The sequence below is a fragment of the Etheostoma cragini genome, chromosome 21, assembly GCF_013103735.1.
Source record: "Etheostoma cragini isolate CJK2018 chromosome 21, CSU_Ecrag_1.0, whole genome shotgun sequence".
Lineage (NCBI taxonomy): Eukaryota > Metazoa > Chordata > Actinopteri > Perciformes > Percidae > Etheostoma > Etheostoma cragini.
Genome location: NC_048427.1, coordinates 5441997 through 5460322, shown reverse-complemented (window position 1 = coordinate 5460322; position 18326 = coordinate 5441997). Strand labels below are relative to the sequence as shown.

At 43.4% G+C, this 18326-nt stretch overlaps 1 protein-coding gene across 3 annotated transcripts in view; it reads right to left on the bottom strand.

Annotated features, from left to right (window-relative positions):
- The window catches only part of usp54b (ubiquitin specific peptidase 54b), a 53214-nt gene that overhangs the window by 3856 nt on the left and 31032 nt on the right, over positions 1–18326 (bottom strand). For 2 of the 3 annotated variants that reach the window (XM_034859405.1, XM_034859406.1), the window contains 12 exons: positions 15398–15544; positions 11743–11892; positions 10914–11106; positions 10450–10632; positions 9863–10082; positions 8966–9352; positions 8562–8689; positions 8316–8477; positions 4923–5070; positions 1697–2514; positions 1386–1513; positions 1152–1283 (listed from right to left, as the gene is read on the bottom strand). In XM_034859405.1, coding sequence (XP_034715296.1) covers positions 1152–1283; positions 1386–1513; positions 1697–2514; positions 4923–5070; positions 8316–8477; positions 8562–8689; positions 8966–9352; positions 9863–10082; positions 10450–10632; positions 10914–11106; positions 11743–11892; positions 15398–15544 — 2796 coding nt within the window. Of the gene's footprint in view, positions 1–813; positions 954–1151; positions 1284–1385; positions 1514–1696; positions 2515–4922; positions 5071–8315; positions 8478–8561; positions 8690–8965; positions 9353–9862; positions 10083–10449; positions 10633–10913; positions 11107–11742; positions 11893–15397; positions 15545–18326 lie in introns of all 3 variants that reach the window. The other variant, XR_004654949.1, reaches the window with a different exon arrangement.

Here is an 18326-nt window from a genome sequence, read left to right as displayed (position 1 = left end):
CCCCCCCCCCCCCCCCCCCCAAAAAAAAAACCCTTGTCAGTGTTTCGTCTAAAAAGTTAAGAAGTGAAGAAAAGTGACACACGCGGTGATATAGTGTTTGAGCAAGTTGTTCCAAGCTGTCGTTTAGGGCCAAATGATGGACTTACTACTGGAAAAACGTTCTCCCCATGTTTGAGTGGGTTTCTGTGTTTGGATGCTTCCACCACCATAAAAAAAAAATCATGAACTAGGTTCTCTAGTCAGTGCCTTGGCACTGCAAATGGCTGCTCACTGCTCCCTTGAGGGATCGGTTAAATGCAGAGAATGAATTTCACTACATAACTTTACCAGTTATGACACAGATTAAGTTCTTCCTCGCCACTGTTGCACTAAATACTTGCTCTTGGGGGAAGTGCTGGAATTGTTGGGTCTTTGTAAATTATAGAGTGTGGTCTAGACCTACTCAATGTGTAAAGTGTGTGGAGATAATTCTTGTTATGATTTTATACTATTAATAAAGTTGAATTGAAAAATTAGAAATTAGTGCACATCCCCAGGAAATAGCTATGTGCAAATAGGGGCTTAGATTGTCTTTGTGCCACATGAGTTTGCCAGAAATTAAAATGTTCACCATAAAATATCATACAATACCAAGGAAATACGTTTCTATTGTGACCTGATTTAGAAATTGCTCTGAAAAACCCTCATCCAGCACTCAACATAACTGAACCAAGGAGATATGCCAACTCTTCACAGTCTTGAGCAGAGGAGTGGTATTTTCCTTAAAAGGTTACAGGAGTAACGCCATATGAGCTCAGGGCAGTCAGTGTTTACCTGTGAAGCAGTGGAGGGAAGTGGTGATGAGAAGGTGTTGGTGATGAGAAGGATGGAGGAGATGATAGTGGTGGAATAGTAACAGGGACTCAGAAGAGAGGAAGTAAGCAAGGAGAGGCACTGACATCAGCCTGCTTTACCTTTGAGACAGAAAGAGAAGGAGAAGCAGAGAGAGGAGGACAGATTGGAAATCGAGCAGGACAAAAAAGAGAAACGAGACAAACAGCAGGGGAGAAGAGCACAGGGAAAAGCAATGTGTAAAGTGCCGGGATATCAGGCAGATGCAGTTTAACAACACGGCCAAAGGGAGGCAGCAGATCACAGGACGTCACACTCACAAAGCTGCGGGTTGCAGTCAGCCGGCTGCGGCGCGAGGTCACTACCGTGCCGCTCAGGCTGCGTCCAATTTGTCTCAGGTTTTCCCCATCATCAGGCTCCACCCCACAACGCAGATCCCGCAACATCATTGGCTGCAGAGGGAGAACATGTCTGTCAGACGCTGGAAAATGGATCTAACTGCTGACCTGCGAGCATGTGATGGGGTTTTGTTGAAAAGGCTACATAGACAATACCTTGTTGAGGTAGGTGGGGGTGCTGGTGGAGTCCGCCCCGTACACACTCCTCTCCATGTCTGCGCTGGGGGTCTTAGAGCGAGTCTGCCCTCCCACCCTGGATATGAGCCTCTCTGATGGACTGCAGCCTTAAAACACACACAGGCAGGTTAAAAAAAACACAAAAATACAAATAACGACGATACATACCAAACTATGACTTATAATTTTATAACATTTTTTTAAGTTTTCCAAAGCATTGTTGTAGCTCTTGGGTTTGTGCCTGACTGCATACAGTATGTGTATGTGCGTGCATGTGTGCGTGCGTGTACCTGTCTTTCCAGCCAGCAGACTGGCCTGGTATAGGGAGTCAAGCTCAGACAACACAGCCTCTTCACGGTCACAGCAGGGATCACTGTGTTGCCCTGGGGCATGCTGGGAGCTGTAGTGCCCTGGAGAGGACTGGCAACTGTAGCTGTAGTGCTGACTGGAGGTCTGCGGCCTGATGGGGACACAGCGGTCCGGGGGCGTTTCGTATGGTGTCACCACGGCATCGGGGCGGTCCAAACTCCAGGAGGACCAATGACGTGTGCCGCTGTCGGCGGCAGCTTCGTGCATTGGCCAATGCTGAGCAGCACCAGTGGGGGAATGGGGCTGGGGGGGCTGCCAGAGAGGCATGAGAAGTTTCCTTTGCCCAGAGGCTTCCAGAGGGCAAGATGGGGGAGGAGTAGAGGTTGGAGAGGGAGGGTGTGTGTGTGTAGGTTCAAGGTGTGGGGAGTGTGCAATGTGTGTATCCCAGAGACGCAGAGGAAGCGAGGGCAGAGAGATGGCTAAGTGCTTCCCCAGGGGTCTGACACTCACCCCCCCTGCCTGCAGCAACTCACACAGCCTCACCCCTGTCCCCTCCCTCCCATCCTTGCCTTCCTCCCATCTCCTCCCCATGCATCCACCCTCCTCCTCCTCCCCTTGGCTAGAAGGTGCGCAAGGGTGAGGGATGCTGAGGGTGAGCAGGGGTCGAGGGGGAGCAGGCCGATAGGGTGGAGGAGCAGGCGGGTCCGGGCCCAGAGCAGCGTCCTGGTTGGGCGCTGCTTGGTCCTCTTCCTCCTCCTGATTGGGCGTCAGCAGTACTTGGACCGGGCCAGGCTGTTCACTGGAGGACACAAGAAAGGGAGGGTGTCAGTAAGCCAGCCGCAAGTAAAAAAAAAAAAAAACTAAAAAAACAGAGCTGCTCTGACGTCAGGTGAGTTACTGCATAGGGGAAGGTCACAACAGCACTACAGGATAAACAAGCAGCAAAACAGACACACACATACAAACACACACAAGCTCTCATACTTTCATACACAACAAACAGCTACGAGCACAAAATAATGCAGCCTTGTGCAAGCACCGCTTTGTGTATGGGATCCACAGCCATGCTGTTTATGAGACAGGCACAAGCTCAGCTCCGTTGACTGACAGATCGCTGCAGGTTCACCACATGTAACTCTCTGATCTGAACACATTCAGCTCAAACAACCAAACACTTGAAGACTTCAATCTGATTATCAAAACAACAAACTACCCTCTGCTGCATTGATGCAGTAAATCAACACTGAAAATAAATTTGGCTTCTACAGTCTGGAGTAATTCAGTCTCGGTGGGCCACTATATTACTTTATTGATTTACATACATTAATATGTGGAGGATATGATAAATGTTAAACATTAGTGGAACGTCTTTGCAGAGATTCTGCACTCCATCACAGTAGCTGTGTGTGTGTGTTTATTGAACTACAGTAGTGTGTGTGTGTGTTGGTATGTGTGAACAGCAAAACTGTCAGTTTGCGGGTCTATTTTTAAAGACACAAGAGTGTGCGCAAACCTGTCTGTGTCTATGTGAGTACCAGCCCCCATCCCCCCACATTAACTCGTCTCTTTTCGGTCTTAGTAATTACCCAGAAGGCTTTGCAGCAGCAAGCTATAAATCAGAGGCTTGTGTTGATCAATAGAGAAGAGGAGGATGGTAATAAAAGAGGCTGAGCGCTGAGCTTTACCTCCTCCTTCCCTGCATCATGTTGTTAACAGTTTAGATTTCCAATTTATTCATTTTTAACAAATTTCGAGTAAAATTAAACTGAGTTCTAATGAAACAGGGCCTTAACCCGTAATTAACATGACCAAGTTAGCAAATCCAGTCGTTGTATTTTTCTTTAAATTCAGCTGGTTCAAAGTGTCGCAGAAAGACTCCTTTCAAGATGTCATGGGGGAATGTTTTTAGAGGAGAATATACGATTTGAATGACCATGTTTAAGACATGTATGGGACTGGCTCCTCACTATATTTGTTATTGCTAACTTCATATGAGTTTAACCCAAGATCCTCTAGGAGACTTGGTCTTTGTGATTAGGGGCACTTCGATCTAGAATTTATGTTATTTCAAACAAAATGTAAATAGTTTTGAGTCTGAGGGAGAGACGGCCGAAAATGAGGGACATCTGGTGGGATCTCCAGCAGGAGTGGAACTGTCCCGTAAATGAATCGTTATCAATATAGACTATTGTTTATACCACTCTGAGCTGCACATTTTCTTTGTTGAGAATTTGTTTGATTAATTGACTAATAATTTGGTGTATAGAACATCAGAGAATAGTGAAAAATGCCGGTCACTATTTTGAACCGTTTGGTTTTGTTTGACCAACAGTCCAAAAGATATTCAGTTGACTGAAATCAATGGAAGGTCTGAACCCCGTTATACTTGCTTGCAAGTTTAAGTCTTATTTAAACATGTTAGACGTGATTATTTCACATTCTACATGAGCTGCATCACTTATTAAATATTACCTACGACAATTCCTACGATACTTCCCTGCTGAAGCTATCTTTCCCCTCCTCGCCCAGCAAAACTAACACATCCGGAGGAACGCAGATTGGCTTACTGTAACACACAAACACAACAGCAAAGAGCAAAACACACAAACCACAGTGCAGGATCTGGGACTACAATCGCAAAGCAACACAGAGGACAGAAACACAGTGACAGACTGCAGCTTTACAGACAACACAAAGAACTGAGGGAAGCCTTGGCAGCACACAGCTACAAAGAGCAGCACAACAACAATGCAGGGAAGCAGTGAAGCACGGGAAAGCAGAGAGCAACTCTGTCTCTCTCTTTTTATACGACGGCAACACAGAGCCCAGCAAAGCAGGTTTTTACTGCACTGGAACAAACACACAAACACAAAGACGTTACTGTATTTAGCAAAGTGCTTGAGAACACACATTCATTCAGAAACACATACAGCAGGATGTGAGAGTGCAGTGCTTGGGGTTACAAAAAAAAGGTGTTCTGGGATCTTTGGCAGCCAGAGCTGAAGACACACACACATGAGGGTGTTGAGGTGTTTTTAGGCAGCCAGCACCCAGAGGACGCACACAGAAGAGTCCTGAGGTGGGTTTAAGAACAGCTTGAGCTGAGGACACATACGAAGTGAGGGAGGGAGGACAGGAAGAAGGGGTGCTGAGGTGGTTTTGAGACAGGCACCGCTGAGGACACATAAGGGGGGACAGTGGTGGTACCTGCAGGGCCCCTGTGGGCGGGTGCTTCCTGTGTCCCGTTCCATTTCCTGTTCCTGCCTGCGTTTGATTTGGCCCCCAGTGCTCCTCATGCACGCAGCTACAGTCAATCCGCTATGAGCGTTAGCCTCATGCAGGGGTCTGAGCACAGCTGAGGATGTTAACAACAGAGCGGGAGATAAAAAGGAGAAAAGACAGAAAGATATAACGACAGAGTGGCAGAGAAAGAAAGAGTGAGGAAACGGAGAAGAAAAGTATACCAGAAAGAAAATTGAGTAAAAGATAAAGACAGAGACAAAATATGCGGATGAAAGAACAGGTGAGACAAAAGGGGACAGAGAAAAATAGAAGCAGAGCAGAAGGAGTGGTTATGAGGGGGCCGGCATGCATTATGCTCCTCTACTGTAAGTCAATGTGTTTTAAACATGTACATGTATAGAGTTCCCAAGTGGGATGAGATTGGTTAAATCATACATCAAAAATAGTAACCACTGGATACAACTCCCAAGGAGAATTTCACTAGAAGTTGCTCTTTGTAAACAAAACATTTTGTTTTAGATGAATTTAATAACTATGGGGCTCCATTTTATCCCCATTTACAACAAAAGAGAAGTCCAAATTTGCTGCAGCTCTGATTTGCACCTTCTTCTACTTTGTGCTGCTTACACTCAGGTTTTTGCCACTAAAGGCTTACTCGGTTTGGTATGACCAGTAACTTATGATGGCTAATGTTATTAAATGTAATATTGCTTTATAACAAACATCACTGTGTCAATTTATATTATCTTTCTTTTTTTTTGGTCGACAAAAATTTGACGATACTATTATAAGAAAACTTTGAAATAGGAAGACTCTGTAGGAAGACTTTATAGGATCTAATCCCACTTTGCAACTCTGTTGTAAATGCATCAATATGTAAACTTGGACTGTAGTTAGTAAATCACAAAGTCAACATTAGATAAGTGAGGAGCAAAGTTGAGGCTGCGTTCATGAAGCCACACCAGAGAGTAAAAAAAGGACAAAGCTTTCCATGGTGCGTAGCCTTGTAAACGCACCCTGGATGGTGTTAGTCGGTTATAAAAAAGATGCATAAGAGGACAACAAAAGAGCAGCCATCGCCCATCCTGGCTTGAGTTTAGAGACTTTTGATTGATAGAGACAGAGTAAAGGAAGGTTGATGGCAGCTCTGTTGGTTGTAATGTCCTCTAAAACACTGAGGCAGATTGTTTAGAGTTCGTCTGAAACCATCGATACGAATGGTGGAAACCAAATTCTGTTACGTAATCGCACTGATAGTGATGCCATCTGTTCGTTTGCAAGTTGTCCTTTCCTTTCACTTTATCAAGGTTGAGTGTACTCACAGGGGGGTGTGTGCGTGTGTATGTGAGTGTGTGTCTCAGGTACATGAGGCTCAACACACTAAAGCACACACAGTAGGACAGACCGGACACAGCACAAAAATCCCTGATAGAGATTTAGTTAGTGCTGAGCTGGAGGGGGAAAACCTGCACACCTGCAGTTCAGACAAGGCTCTCTTTCACACACACAGACACAAATTTTCTTAAAATAGTAAGGCAGGCACAGAAAAATATTATTTGTGGATGCAAGGACTAAGAATGCATGAAAACAAACACACACACACACACACACACACACACACACACACACACACACACACACACACACACACACACACACACACACACCAGAGCTGTCTTTTGAGCCAAGTGTCCAGTCTGTCAGAGTAAATCTGAAGTCATGTCTCAAGCCATTTAGATCATGTCTAAGTCTAGAGCAATACTGAAGCATGACTAAAAAAGCCTAATTGATGCAATTTCCAACATTTAGTTCCTAGTAATAAAACACTTGATCCTACACGTAATATTTAGCACCTCTTCATATTTTTTGTTAGACCCTCCATTCCTGGTAAATGCCTAAATCTTTCAATGGTCCATGCCCCAAGTTTGCAACGTAAATGTGTAGTACTAGTTCCTAACCCATAGTGAGATTACTCTTCTGGTTCAAATAAAGTTACTATTACTCATTACCCCAGAAGTTCCTGTAGAGCCACAGAACACATTACAGTGTCATTATTCCCAGTGACTAGTAAATTAATTTTGACATTTAAAATTGGGGCCCCTTTAAGTAGGATTTAAGTCTCCCGTCTACAGCTCTGGAACACACAATTTCACATACACACAAAGATACACACAGGTAAATACACTATTTATATATGTACAGTATGTATAAATTTACATGTATAGAAATATGAATACAGGGAGAAACATTCTCAAACACACACACACACATGCACGCCGCATGCACGCACACACAGAATTGTCTTGCGAACTAAGAAACACACATTGTAACCTCCCTAGAAGTCTGACCTTGGGCTGGGATTGTGATTTTAAATGGGAATCACTTTGAGAAAGTTTCCCACTCAGTGCTGGTCAGTAAAAATCCCAAAAGAGTTACCATGTTGGTGAAAAAAACTCTCTGAAGTCAGCTAGAGCTCAGCTGGAACTGTCAGACACAAACACACACACATTTGTTCTGCCATAAAACACTCAGAAAAGACATACACAAACACAAATATTAACAGTGTGACTCAGAGTAACACACTCAACTACTAGAAAAATATACAGACAGATAGAGAGACAGCCGAACAGATGGGAATGAGGAAAAAGGGGAGATCAGACAAGTCACTGTGACTGCTAGACTAGATAACAGGTGATAATGTGACCTTAAAGTTTCACCGGGCAAGATTCTAACATAAAAATATATTTTATTAGCCCATATCCTAACACAACGTTCCATCCCTCAAATTGAAATGCCAGACATTTGCATGGTTTTATTTTTTGTAAGTGAAAAGTGAGATTGAAATAGTTTTCAGTGATGGCTTGATACAATCTGGGGTTAAAAAGATACAAAGTTGTCTTGTGCAGCTTAAATTCAGTGCCCTTCTTCTTAAAGGGCCAGTTCACAAAAATCTGTACATACATACAACATATATTTCCTCACTAATTACTGATTCTGGTATCTTCCCATGCAGACCGTTTGCATCAAAACTAACTTCCACCAAAGAAACAGGCCCTATAAACTGCTGTAAGTATCACAGATTAAAATCATATTCCCATCCACTGTATGGAAGTGGGGACAGAAATCTCAGCGACAAATGTCTTAAAACCTGGGCAAATATAGCCCAAACTCTCTGCGTTGCTAGATGCCACTAGAGGTAACTGAGAGAATGTTTTCTGTAAGTTGAGTGAACCAAGCTTTTTTGCTCTCCTTAAAACCTTCCTGACCTCTCATACATCTCTTCTTTCTCCTCTACCCTTCCTCCCTCTTACATTTCTCTTTCTGTCTTTCTCTTTATCCCTCTTTGTTTTTCCATACCCTGGTGTTGGAGCTGGTCCAGGTCCATGAATTTGCTGGGTTTGGGGTTGAATCCCATGGCCGCCTCACGCTCAGCCTCCCTCCTTTTCTGCTGCTCTTGCTGGCGGGCTCTCCTCGCCACCTCCTCCTGCAGCTCATCCAGCTCACTGCGCCCTGAGCCGCCTGAAAAAACACACACATGAAATGTTCAATCCGATCAAATGCAAGTCACATTCAATAAATGTGAACACATGCACTAACGCACACCTGTGTTGGTGCCGCCGCCCCAGTTGGGTGAGGGCAGCTCCTGCAGGATAGCACCGCTGCTCTTTGACTTGGGCACTGAACGCCATGAAGGTCCAGACATCAGCACACGTTTCTGTTGACCTACCTCCCTGTGGAGACAAAGAGATAAAGATAAAAGAAAGCGAGAGAAAAAGAGACGAAAAGGGGAGATGTTGAGAGTGCAGATCATGTGTCTCTTGACAAATATGTTCACTGATTTATTTTTTGTTATGGATGACTGCTGGTAGACATTTTATTGTTGTTAATGTTACCTTTGTATTTCAAGCTACTAAAGTTAAATGGAAGGTGACAGAGAAACCAAGAGAGAGAAAGAGGATGAACGACAGAATGAACAAGACAGTAATTGTTATATGTGAGTTTCCTACCGGTCTGGGCTGCTGCTGTTCCTCTCACTGCTCTCGTAGCCGCTCTCCATCCTCTGAATCAGACGTGGTTGGTGCTCCTCCCCTCTCAGAGGTGGAGGGGCAGGGGGACCCATTGTCCGCCCGCTGCCCAGAGACCTGAGTTGTCCGACCAGCCCAAACCCCGCCTCCAACTCCCCAACCACCCTCCCTTCCACCTCTTGTAACCCTGGCTGTGAGGGTGGAGTGGGTCCCGCCAAGGGATAGAAGTCCTGGGGCTCTGGAGGGAGAGAGGGACCAGGCAAGGTATTGTAGCCCAGAGAGGAGCCCCTCGGTCGGGTGAAGATGCTGTCGATGTTCAGAGCCTCTCTTCTGGGCCTCCAGGTTGGTCTGTAGCGGCCTCCAGAAGAACTACAGTGCAAGGGAGGAGGATGTTACATGGGATGTTACATAACTCCAGGAGTGGAAAAATACTATGATATCCCAATTACAAGTTTTTTGACAACACTCCTCAAAAGGTTCAAATGCATCTCTAAATATAATTCTTAAAAGAAATTAGAAAGAAAACTAATTTTAGAGGGTAGTCAAAAAAGTAAAAATACATGACCTAAAAAAATACTTAATTACAGTTCAGATAGAGCTTATAACTATTTATTGCACCAACAGTACTGCAGTGTGGTTGTGCTCATATAACACTTTGGAACAAAGTAGATTTGTTGATAATAGTTTGTACTTCAAGTAGAAGATCAAAAAAATTCTTTCTCCACTATTAATTGCAAGGTGTACTGATTTTTGCTTACGCAAATATTCAGATAAGATATCCTAAAAAAATAGGTATATACAACTTTACACAATTAAAATGTGAATTCAAAGGCAAAATTTCTAAAGTCGATGTATTAGTGTATTTCAGTGGTGCAGTACCTTGACTTGCTCTCACTGCTGGTGCTTTCATCCTCCCAGTGAGGTCCCCCAACCCCGCCCTCACAACCCCCAACTCCCGACGAAGAGGAGGAGGACAGGGGTCGAGAGGAGGAGGAGGAAGATGTGAGAGGCCGGCGGGAGGAGAGGAGAAAGACGGCCGACTCCTTGTACTCCTGCAGAGGAGGAGAAGGAGGGTGGGGAGGACCCTCCAGTGCTGACTCTAAACGTGGGAGAAGAAAAAAAGAAAAAGTAAATCCAATAACAGTTTTATCCCACAGAGGGCAATTATGTAGGCAGCAGTGCAAGTAAACCAGTAACGAGGCGCATAACCTGAAGAGTCCGCAGTAATGAAGCACAAAGTACTCACTTCATTACCACTGAAACTTGAAAACTGGCCTTAGATTGATTGCTTTTACTTGTACCCACGAGTACTGCAGTTTAGTACATTCTCTTACTCTCGGAAAACACTGCAGTCACTTGTATATTTCGAGTTGTTTAAAGGGTTTTGACTGAACGTGCAGCTTTATTTTGTTAATATGGACAACTTGTACAGGTAACTTTGTCCCTGGACTCGAATGCAGTTTTACCTCCGGCGTCAGCACCGTGTGGCGGTGTGCCGATGTCGTAATTACAGACCACTGTGGTCTGGGATTCACTGGAGAGGTGGCTGCCCGTGGACTGGTGGAGAGATCGGCTGCGAGAGGCGCGGTGACTCGAGCTGTCCGTCGAAGAGTCGGTACGAGTATCACTGGATATGGACGGCTCCCGACCTGAGAGAGAATAAGTGAAAGAGAGATGACCTTTCAGTTAATCCTGTATCTTGATATGTTTACTGCCAAAGGCAGGAAATAGGTTCAAGCTTTGCTGTAAACAGAAGCAGATGTTGAATTATGGGGTTGAAGGTCAGAGCTGTAAAGCTGTAACAACCCCCCCCCACACACACACACACACACACACACACACACACACAAACACACACACACACAAACACACACACACACAATGATAAACACAGAGTACTCTGTAGCAGAGTGTGTCATCTTTGCTGTACCAGAGTCTTCGCTGTCGTAACCAGCCTTGCTGCTGCAGTGCTGGAGCTCCAGGTGCGGGTTGGAGCTGGTACAGGGGTTGGGGCTCTCCTGCAGTATCACCGGAGTCCCCCGGGGGTCAGCGTAGAGCAGCAGTAAGGGCTGATAGTGGCCTTTGATACAGCGAGACACCACGTCCTTCCACTTAGGGCCGATCTGGAGGTGCAGGAGGGCAACACACACACACACACACACACACAAACACAAGTGGAGAAACATAAACGTATATAAACAGACACACACACACAATAAGAGAAAATAAATCTGTATTAAGATATTACATTACGCACATTCCACCAAAACTAGAAGGTCAAAAACACATTGTGCTGCTGTGTGTCTGTACCGATGTCATATTAATCACACTTTTCTATTAGCTCAATGACATAATATGATTGACAGCGTGCACTGTGAGTGATACAAGTGTCAAGGATATGTAGATTCACTTTATATCACACTTTGACACATGCAAACCCTTGCTTCCGTCACCACAAGATGTATAATATTTCCCAGCCTTATGGAGAATAGCTCATGCTTGAATCATGAAGTGTTACAACATAATACCAGCTTTAGTAATTAAACCTGCGCTAAGATTAAAACAAAGACAGGGATTACACCTGAAACACGTAATCAACCTCAGGCCGCCCCCACTGACCATGCAGTACTTGAGCCAACATACAGCGTAGTTCTTGTCATTGCTGCTCTCACAGGCACAACTGGAGATGCAGCAGATACTGCACAGCACACACACATCCCCCCTGCCTTGTAGCATGCAGACTCCAAACTGTGTCTCACCTCTTTGACTTGGGCGTCGTCGAAGTACATCCACTTGCGTATCTTTGTCTGGAAGAAGAAAGTGGAGTAGTGCTTGCCGTAGTAGCACACCATGCCCACCAAGTAGAGCTCCGCCTGGCGAGCCCTCTCCTCTGTCACACGGTAGAACAACTACAGGGAGAGAGAGCGAGAGAGAGAGAGAGAGAGGAGGGAGGAGACAGGGAGGGAGGGATGCAGGGAAGAGAGGAAGAGGTGTGCAGTTGGAGGGGGGGAGATAGAGATAGGGGAGGTAATGTGAATACAAGCACATTTTTGCTCACCTAGTGTATTTGCTGTAAGCAGTCATCTTTCATACACTGCCTTTTTCTCAAACTCTTTCTCAAACTCAGTGTATACTGCACATACAGTGCTGTACAGTTAGGCATATATACTGCAGTTTTTCATGCAGAAATAATGCACAGATCTCACATAAATACTAATGCTATTTGCACGTAAATACAGAGAACAATGCAATAAAGTACTCAAGTTGTAGGTTTGAGAGCATTACCTTCTATATAATCTCACTGTATTCTGAAGTGTACTATCTTTACCTGCTGCTTCTGCAAAGACCCATATGTTTCCGTACTCATCTAGGCCTGGTAGTAACTTATAATTTCATTATTGATCACTTTTTTTAGTCTATTAGTGATTGGTCTACAAAATGTGAAAAATGTCAAAACAAAAATGATGTCTTCAAAACTACTACATTTCTCAAATTATCAATACAAAACCTCAAAGATATTCAGTTCACAATAACACAGTAACAAAAACAGCAAATCATCACAAATGAAAAATCGGAACCAACAAGTGTTCACCATTGAGCACCTTGATGAATGACATGACGCTATCTATTCATTTGAATAAAAAAAAAAACTATCTAATCGTTTCAGCACTACAATAATTGAATCTAAGGTAAGAACATAAAAGAGTAATGAAAGCAGAAAAAAAGAGACTGTGAGGCAGAAAACAGACAAAGAGAAAAAGTGGAAGCGGTGGAAGAGGAGGAGTGATACAGGAGGCCGATGGATTCCCTTTCTCTGATTCCCTGAACGACTAAATAAAAGCAGAGAATGCGAGACATTGTGCCTCCGATTTGCATCTGACAACAGGCTTCATTTCTCAACGGCGGGATTAAAACGAGGGGAAACGCAGCAGGCGGAGACAGGAGATGGAAGATAGAGGAAATAAGTTGACTAACTGTAACACAGTCATATTCTGTTATCCATTATTCATACTGTAGATCTCACTTCAGAATGCGGACGGCAATGTTACAGTGGCTTTAAAATGCATCAACATGACTCAGTCACGGCAGAGTATCATGGGTCGAACACGTGTGTGTCTGAGGTGTGAAAGCAGCAGCTATATGAGAATAATGGATAATGAAAAAGGTCAGGTGGTCTATTGCTTTGTGTGCGCTATAATTTGTGTGTGCTATAATTTGTTGTTTTTCAGAGTGAGCTAGAACGTGGTTGGTTGAGTTTACTGGGCTCTGCAGCATGCACATATTTGTATTCTGTATTTGTCATTGAGAGTGTATTTGAGTGTTTGCATTTGCATTTATACAAGTGTGTCCTTGCATGTGTTCATGCAGTGTGTTTTTGAACATGCCTCTAGGTATCTGTACCTGTGACGTGGAGTTTAAGTTTCTGGTATTATTTCATTCATATTGTTTTATTCGTTTTTTAGCGGCCTTTAACGTCATGGCTCAACAAAAGACACAAAACAAGGTGTAGCATTCAGCACAGACAAGTCTGTAACGGCAGGACTAATGAGCGAATGCTGTTCAAGTTTTAAGACAGAAGAGATTAAAACAAAACATGTGTTTGTTTTTTTTTAAATCACTTAAAAGGTAGCAATCTCTCTGAAATCTTCATTTATGACCCACTAGAATTATGTGGCGGTGTCTCTATCTGCAGAGACCCTGCCCTCTTCCAGTCTTTTCTCTTTTCTTTCCATTTGGTTGTGTTCAGGGACATTTCTGCGTGTCAGCCTTTGGGCACTTGGTGTGTAGCCCCTACGCATGAATAGGCATGAGAAGCAAGAGAATGCAACAAAAAATAGCAGACACAGCACCGAATAAACTAAATTAATAAGCAAATATAGCAAGGCGGAATGCGAAGCGGACAAAGCTCGTTCCGTGAGTGAATCTGGTGTTGGCGAGCACTGAAGTAGAGGAGAGGAAGCTTGGGCTTATGGGAAGAGGGGCCAACTTTGAATTTTGTTTACAAACTGCAATGGAGCAAGCCTACTCATTCTGGCAAACTCACTCACTCAGGCAAAATGAAGGCATGTCTGAGTAGCCACATTTCTGCTGAAAATAAAAGATCCATGACATGTTTGGCTGAGAAAATAGTTATGGTGCCTTTAAATGGATTTGAATTCAAAGTGTTTACAAGAAAAGAGTCCACTCATTCATAATTCCCGGGGAAAGCTCAAAGTTCAAAAGCTGTAACATATGCTGGTATTTTAAACGATATAGGAGCCAACATTTTTAAAATCACTTTTTGTCTAACCTTTTTCATGATATGCAGAAACCGCAAAATCATTAACCGTTCTCAGTGGGACTCATTTTCCTTTGTCATAATATTGGGCTCAATGCGTGCAATGTAGTGAAACAAAATGGGAATTCAGTCAGATTATCAGCCTAGAACTTTGCCAATTATGTCATGACCTACGGCCCTTATTTGAATTAAACCAAACCTCACCTTCTAAAAACCTCACTGCATTCCAATACCCATACTCCAGTACTGTTTAGTAGCCAAAATATATTCAGTATGTCCCCGTACATAGTGTATCAAATTCAGTATGCAAACAAAACCAGGATGCCCTACTGCATCTGGTCAGATTTTGCACAGGGCGAGCCAGCATGCTTTTCTGGCTATTCGGACCCACAATCCTTTGCAGAGCTTATATGAGCAAGAGGGTCAAAGTTCAAGTGTTATGAAGAAGTAGTATGTCCAAACTGTATTCAAAGTATGTACTTTGTAAGGGCAGCTGCAGAACATACTAAAAGTAAAAAGAAAAAGGAATGTATGCAATTTGGAACTCATCAAGACACCAGCTGTTCTATGAGGCTGTACTCGGTGCTCTGAAAAAGCTAAAAGCTAAAGTCAGCGTGCTAACATGCTCACTGTGATCATGCTGATTATGATATTTTGCAGGCAATGTTTAACACAGCTTCATGGATCAGCATGTAAACATTAGGTACACAGCACAAAACACAAAGTAGTTTTTGCAGGCATTTGGGCATAAATCATTTTTACTTGAACGGATGGTGGCGCTAGATGAAAAGTCAGAGGATCATCAAAGTCCCTAGGACTCATCCTCTAGAAACCACCAAATTCCATGGAAATCCATTCTGTGGTTGTTGACATTTTCAGTCTGGACCTAAGTGGTGGACCATACGTCTTCCCTAGAACCCCTTCCACTACATAAGAAGAAATATCTGGCAGATCCATGGGGATGTCTCGTGAGACTTATGAGGCACTGAGGGTGCAGTCACCACCACAAACATCTGACTATTGATGTCAATGTCACAATTGCTAGCACCTCTGGCTCACTGGTACACCTTACATAACATGACAAATCATATATTAGTGCTTTTATCGACGGTATAACGTGTGTGTGATCCCCTTACATCTCCCAGACGCAGGCAGGTCCCCAAGCTGTGTATGACGTCCTCCGCCAGGTCTGAGTGGTCTGAGTCCCACACCAGCCCGATGGACACGATCTCTGGTGAGTTCATCAGCACCCGGCGGATACGCAACACCTCCCCACAGTTACTCTGTGATGGAGAGAGGGGGAGGAGGTAAAAAAAAAAGAAAACGAAAAGGAAAGTGTGTGATCAACCAGGTTTATTCATCCTGTGCTATGAGAGCTAGAACCATCCCTTGATTTGGCAGTGATGATTACACACAATTTACGAATGCAGGCAGACAAACACACACACACACACACACACACACACACTTACTGAACAGTAGGAGGAAAGGGGGCAGAGATAAAAGGCTGGAGAAAGAGATGATGAAAGGATTGTAAGAGAGAACGACAGAGGAAGAAGTGCTGTGCTGAGTTGCATTTGTCCCTTGGGCCTTCTGTTGAGTTCAGAACCATGTGTTCTGAATACTTCCTTTGAGTCATGACCCACCACAGAGCCGTTGCACACATAGAAAAGACGTACACACACACACAAACAAGCGTGCACGCAGTGCTGGCAGAGTGGGTTCGGAAACAGCCTGAGAACACCCCGGCAACCAGACACTTTGCCAAACACAACACTCGCACACACACATATGCACAAACACACACGGAGCTCTCCCTTTGTGAATGGTGTGCTATCTTGCGTTGGCACCAGAGATGGCAGGAGGGTATTTTGCCAGGGTCTGCTTCTGAATTCTCAGAAAGGGACACAAACACAAGCCAGGGAGTAGGCGCCAAACAGCACTGTTAGCTTAGGACATATCGCTGGGACACACAGCCTCAGTTAGGTCTCGGTGCTTCCTCACTGCTGGGAACAGCAGCTGACAACATCATTCATCAAGTGATCGTACAAACAGATTTGCTCTGCTTCATAATACAACATTGATCGGTGCAGTCTCGATTCGGAATGTTATATGCAAAGATTTCTTTTTTTTTTGCTATGGCTATGCAGACCTTTCCAATAGAGAATGAGTTATATAATAGCACTGCTGGTCAAAGGATAATGTAGGTTTGCAGAAAATGTTTATCGTAGCATTTTTTTTAGAACAAAATGAAACAACTTCAGGTAATTGTTTGTGCTCATTCTTCCTCAGGACTCATACAGCAACGCAATAAAAGGACAATCCCACTTTTTATTAACGTAGTGACAGCTGAAGAGGCATATGTAGGGAGAACCACCAAACATTCACACAGACAGGGGAAGTAACTTGCAATTCCCAGTAACACTTTAGATTACAGCCTGCAATGTACAGCGTTTATTACTTATTTTGGGGCAGGGTGGCCTAAGGATAGAGAAGCAAGCTTGTGACCGGGAGGTTGTCGGTTCAATCCCCAGACTGACAGGACAAATTGTCCTGTGTGTGGGGAAAGTTAAAGAGCAGCGCTTGTCCCTCCCTCATTACCTTGAGCAAGGGCCTTAAACCCAACCCCTCCAGTGGAGCTGCGCAGTGGCCAGCTGATCAGACTGTGGTTGGACTGGGCAGCTGTCAGGTATGAATGTTTAACTGTGTGAATGTGATCAGAGCATTCCTGCACAAGAGGGGCTTCCGCTCAGTGAAATAAAGTAAATAAAAGTCAAAATTACTCCTGAGGTACGGTGTAATCTTTTACACTGACACCAGTACAGTACATACCAACACTTATATGTAGGTACTGGGAAACAAGATATGAAGTTATGTAACAATTTAGGAACGTACAAAAACTTTTTTTTAACTACTGTGTACCTATTATATTATTATAGGGTATGTATAATCCTGTTTACTCTGTTTTGGCCATCGTCCCCCTCAGTACAATGATAACATTGGACTGCAATGTACCTAATGGTGGGATCTGGGAAAGTGGCAACATGAGTCTGATGGGGCAAGGCTGTAAACAGGCCAACAGTTCAGTCAGATTATCGAAACCATTTTATTTGGAGGAAAAAAAAGAAAGGAACTACATCTAAAATCCAAACAGTGTGGCTTGTTTCCTCTTCCAAATAAGTTTGGCTAACCTGCAGGTTGGTTTAAAAACTGAGTGATCAACTGACTGCTTGTCTTTTTTACCATGTCTGACTTCTTTTTAACAATTTCTATTTGTCCCCAGATCTAAGCAATTAACTTGGCGAGTAAAAAGTTATTTTACCAATACGAAAGATTGCCAATACACGGAAAGAAAAAAGCCTTCCACAAAAAGAAATGTGCGAGCCCCGTTATTATGTGAAAAACAAATGGTCACTTTTCACAAATTATTGTTGCTTGCAAATTGCTGATATATGTGTGAGTCCTACAGGTCACAAGTGTGGCTTTTTGTTCCGTTATCTTAGATAACGGAGACGTGTTAAAATCAGCTGAAGGAAATGTTCTTGTCTTGTACTTGCTACTTTATACTTGTATTTCCTTGCATTTGAGAGGATAACATCCTACTTTCATCCCTTCTACATTAATTTGATGGTTACTTTGCATATTTTCTTTATATAAAAGTAGTCAGTTTATGAAATATGATGTACTGTTGCAGATTAAACTACCTAGCACTATATACAGTAGTTTGAATCAGCTCACATTAATTCTTAAATACTTATATTATAACAGGCCTGAGGATTTAGCGTTTAAAAACCATCCCAGCTGTCTTTAGATTCAGATTCTATATTTCTAAATCCGGATTGGTTCTTGGAAATATGTGACATCACTTTTTTCAAGAAAGCCTTGCCCACTTCAAACCAGCAAGAACACAGATGGAAAAACATGCCGAAATCTTGCTTGTAAATTAAATAAAATTGATCCAATGTAGTCAGAACGTTGTAAATGACTTAATGCAAGAAGCGGCTTTAATGGCCTTAAAGTAAAATGTCTTAATTTTATTTTCAAGTGGTAAAATACTGGAAACTT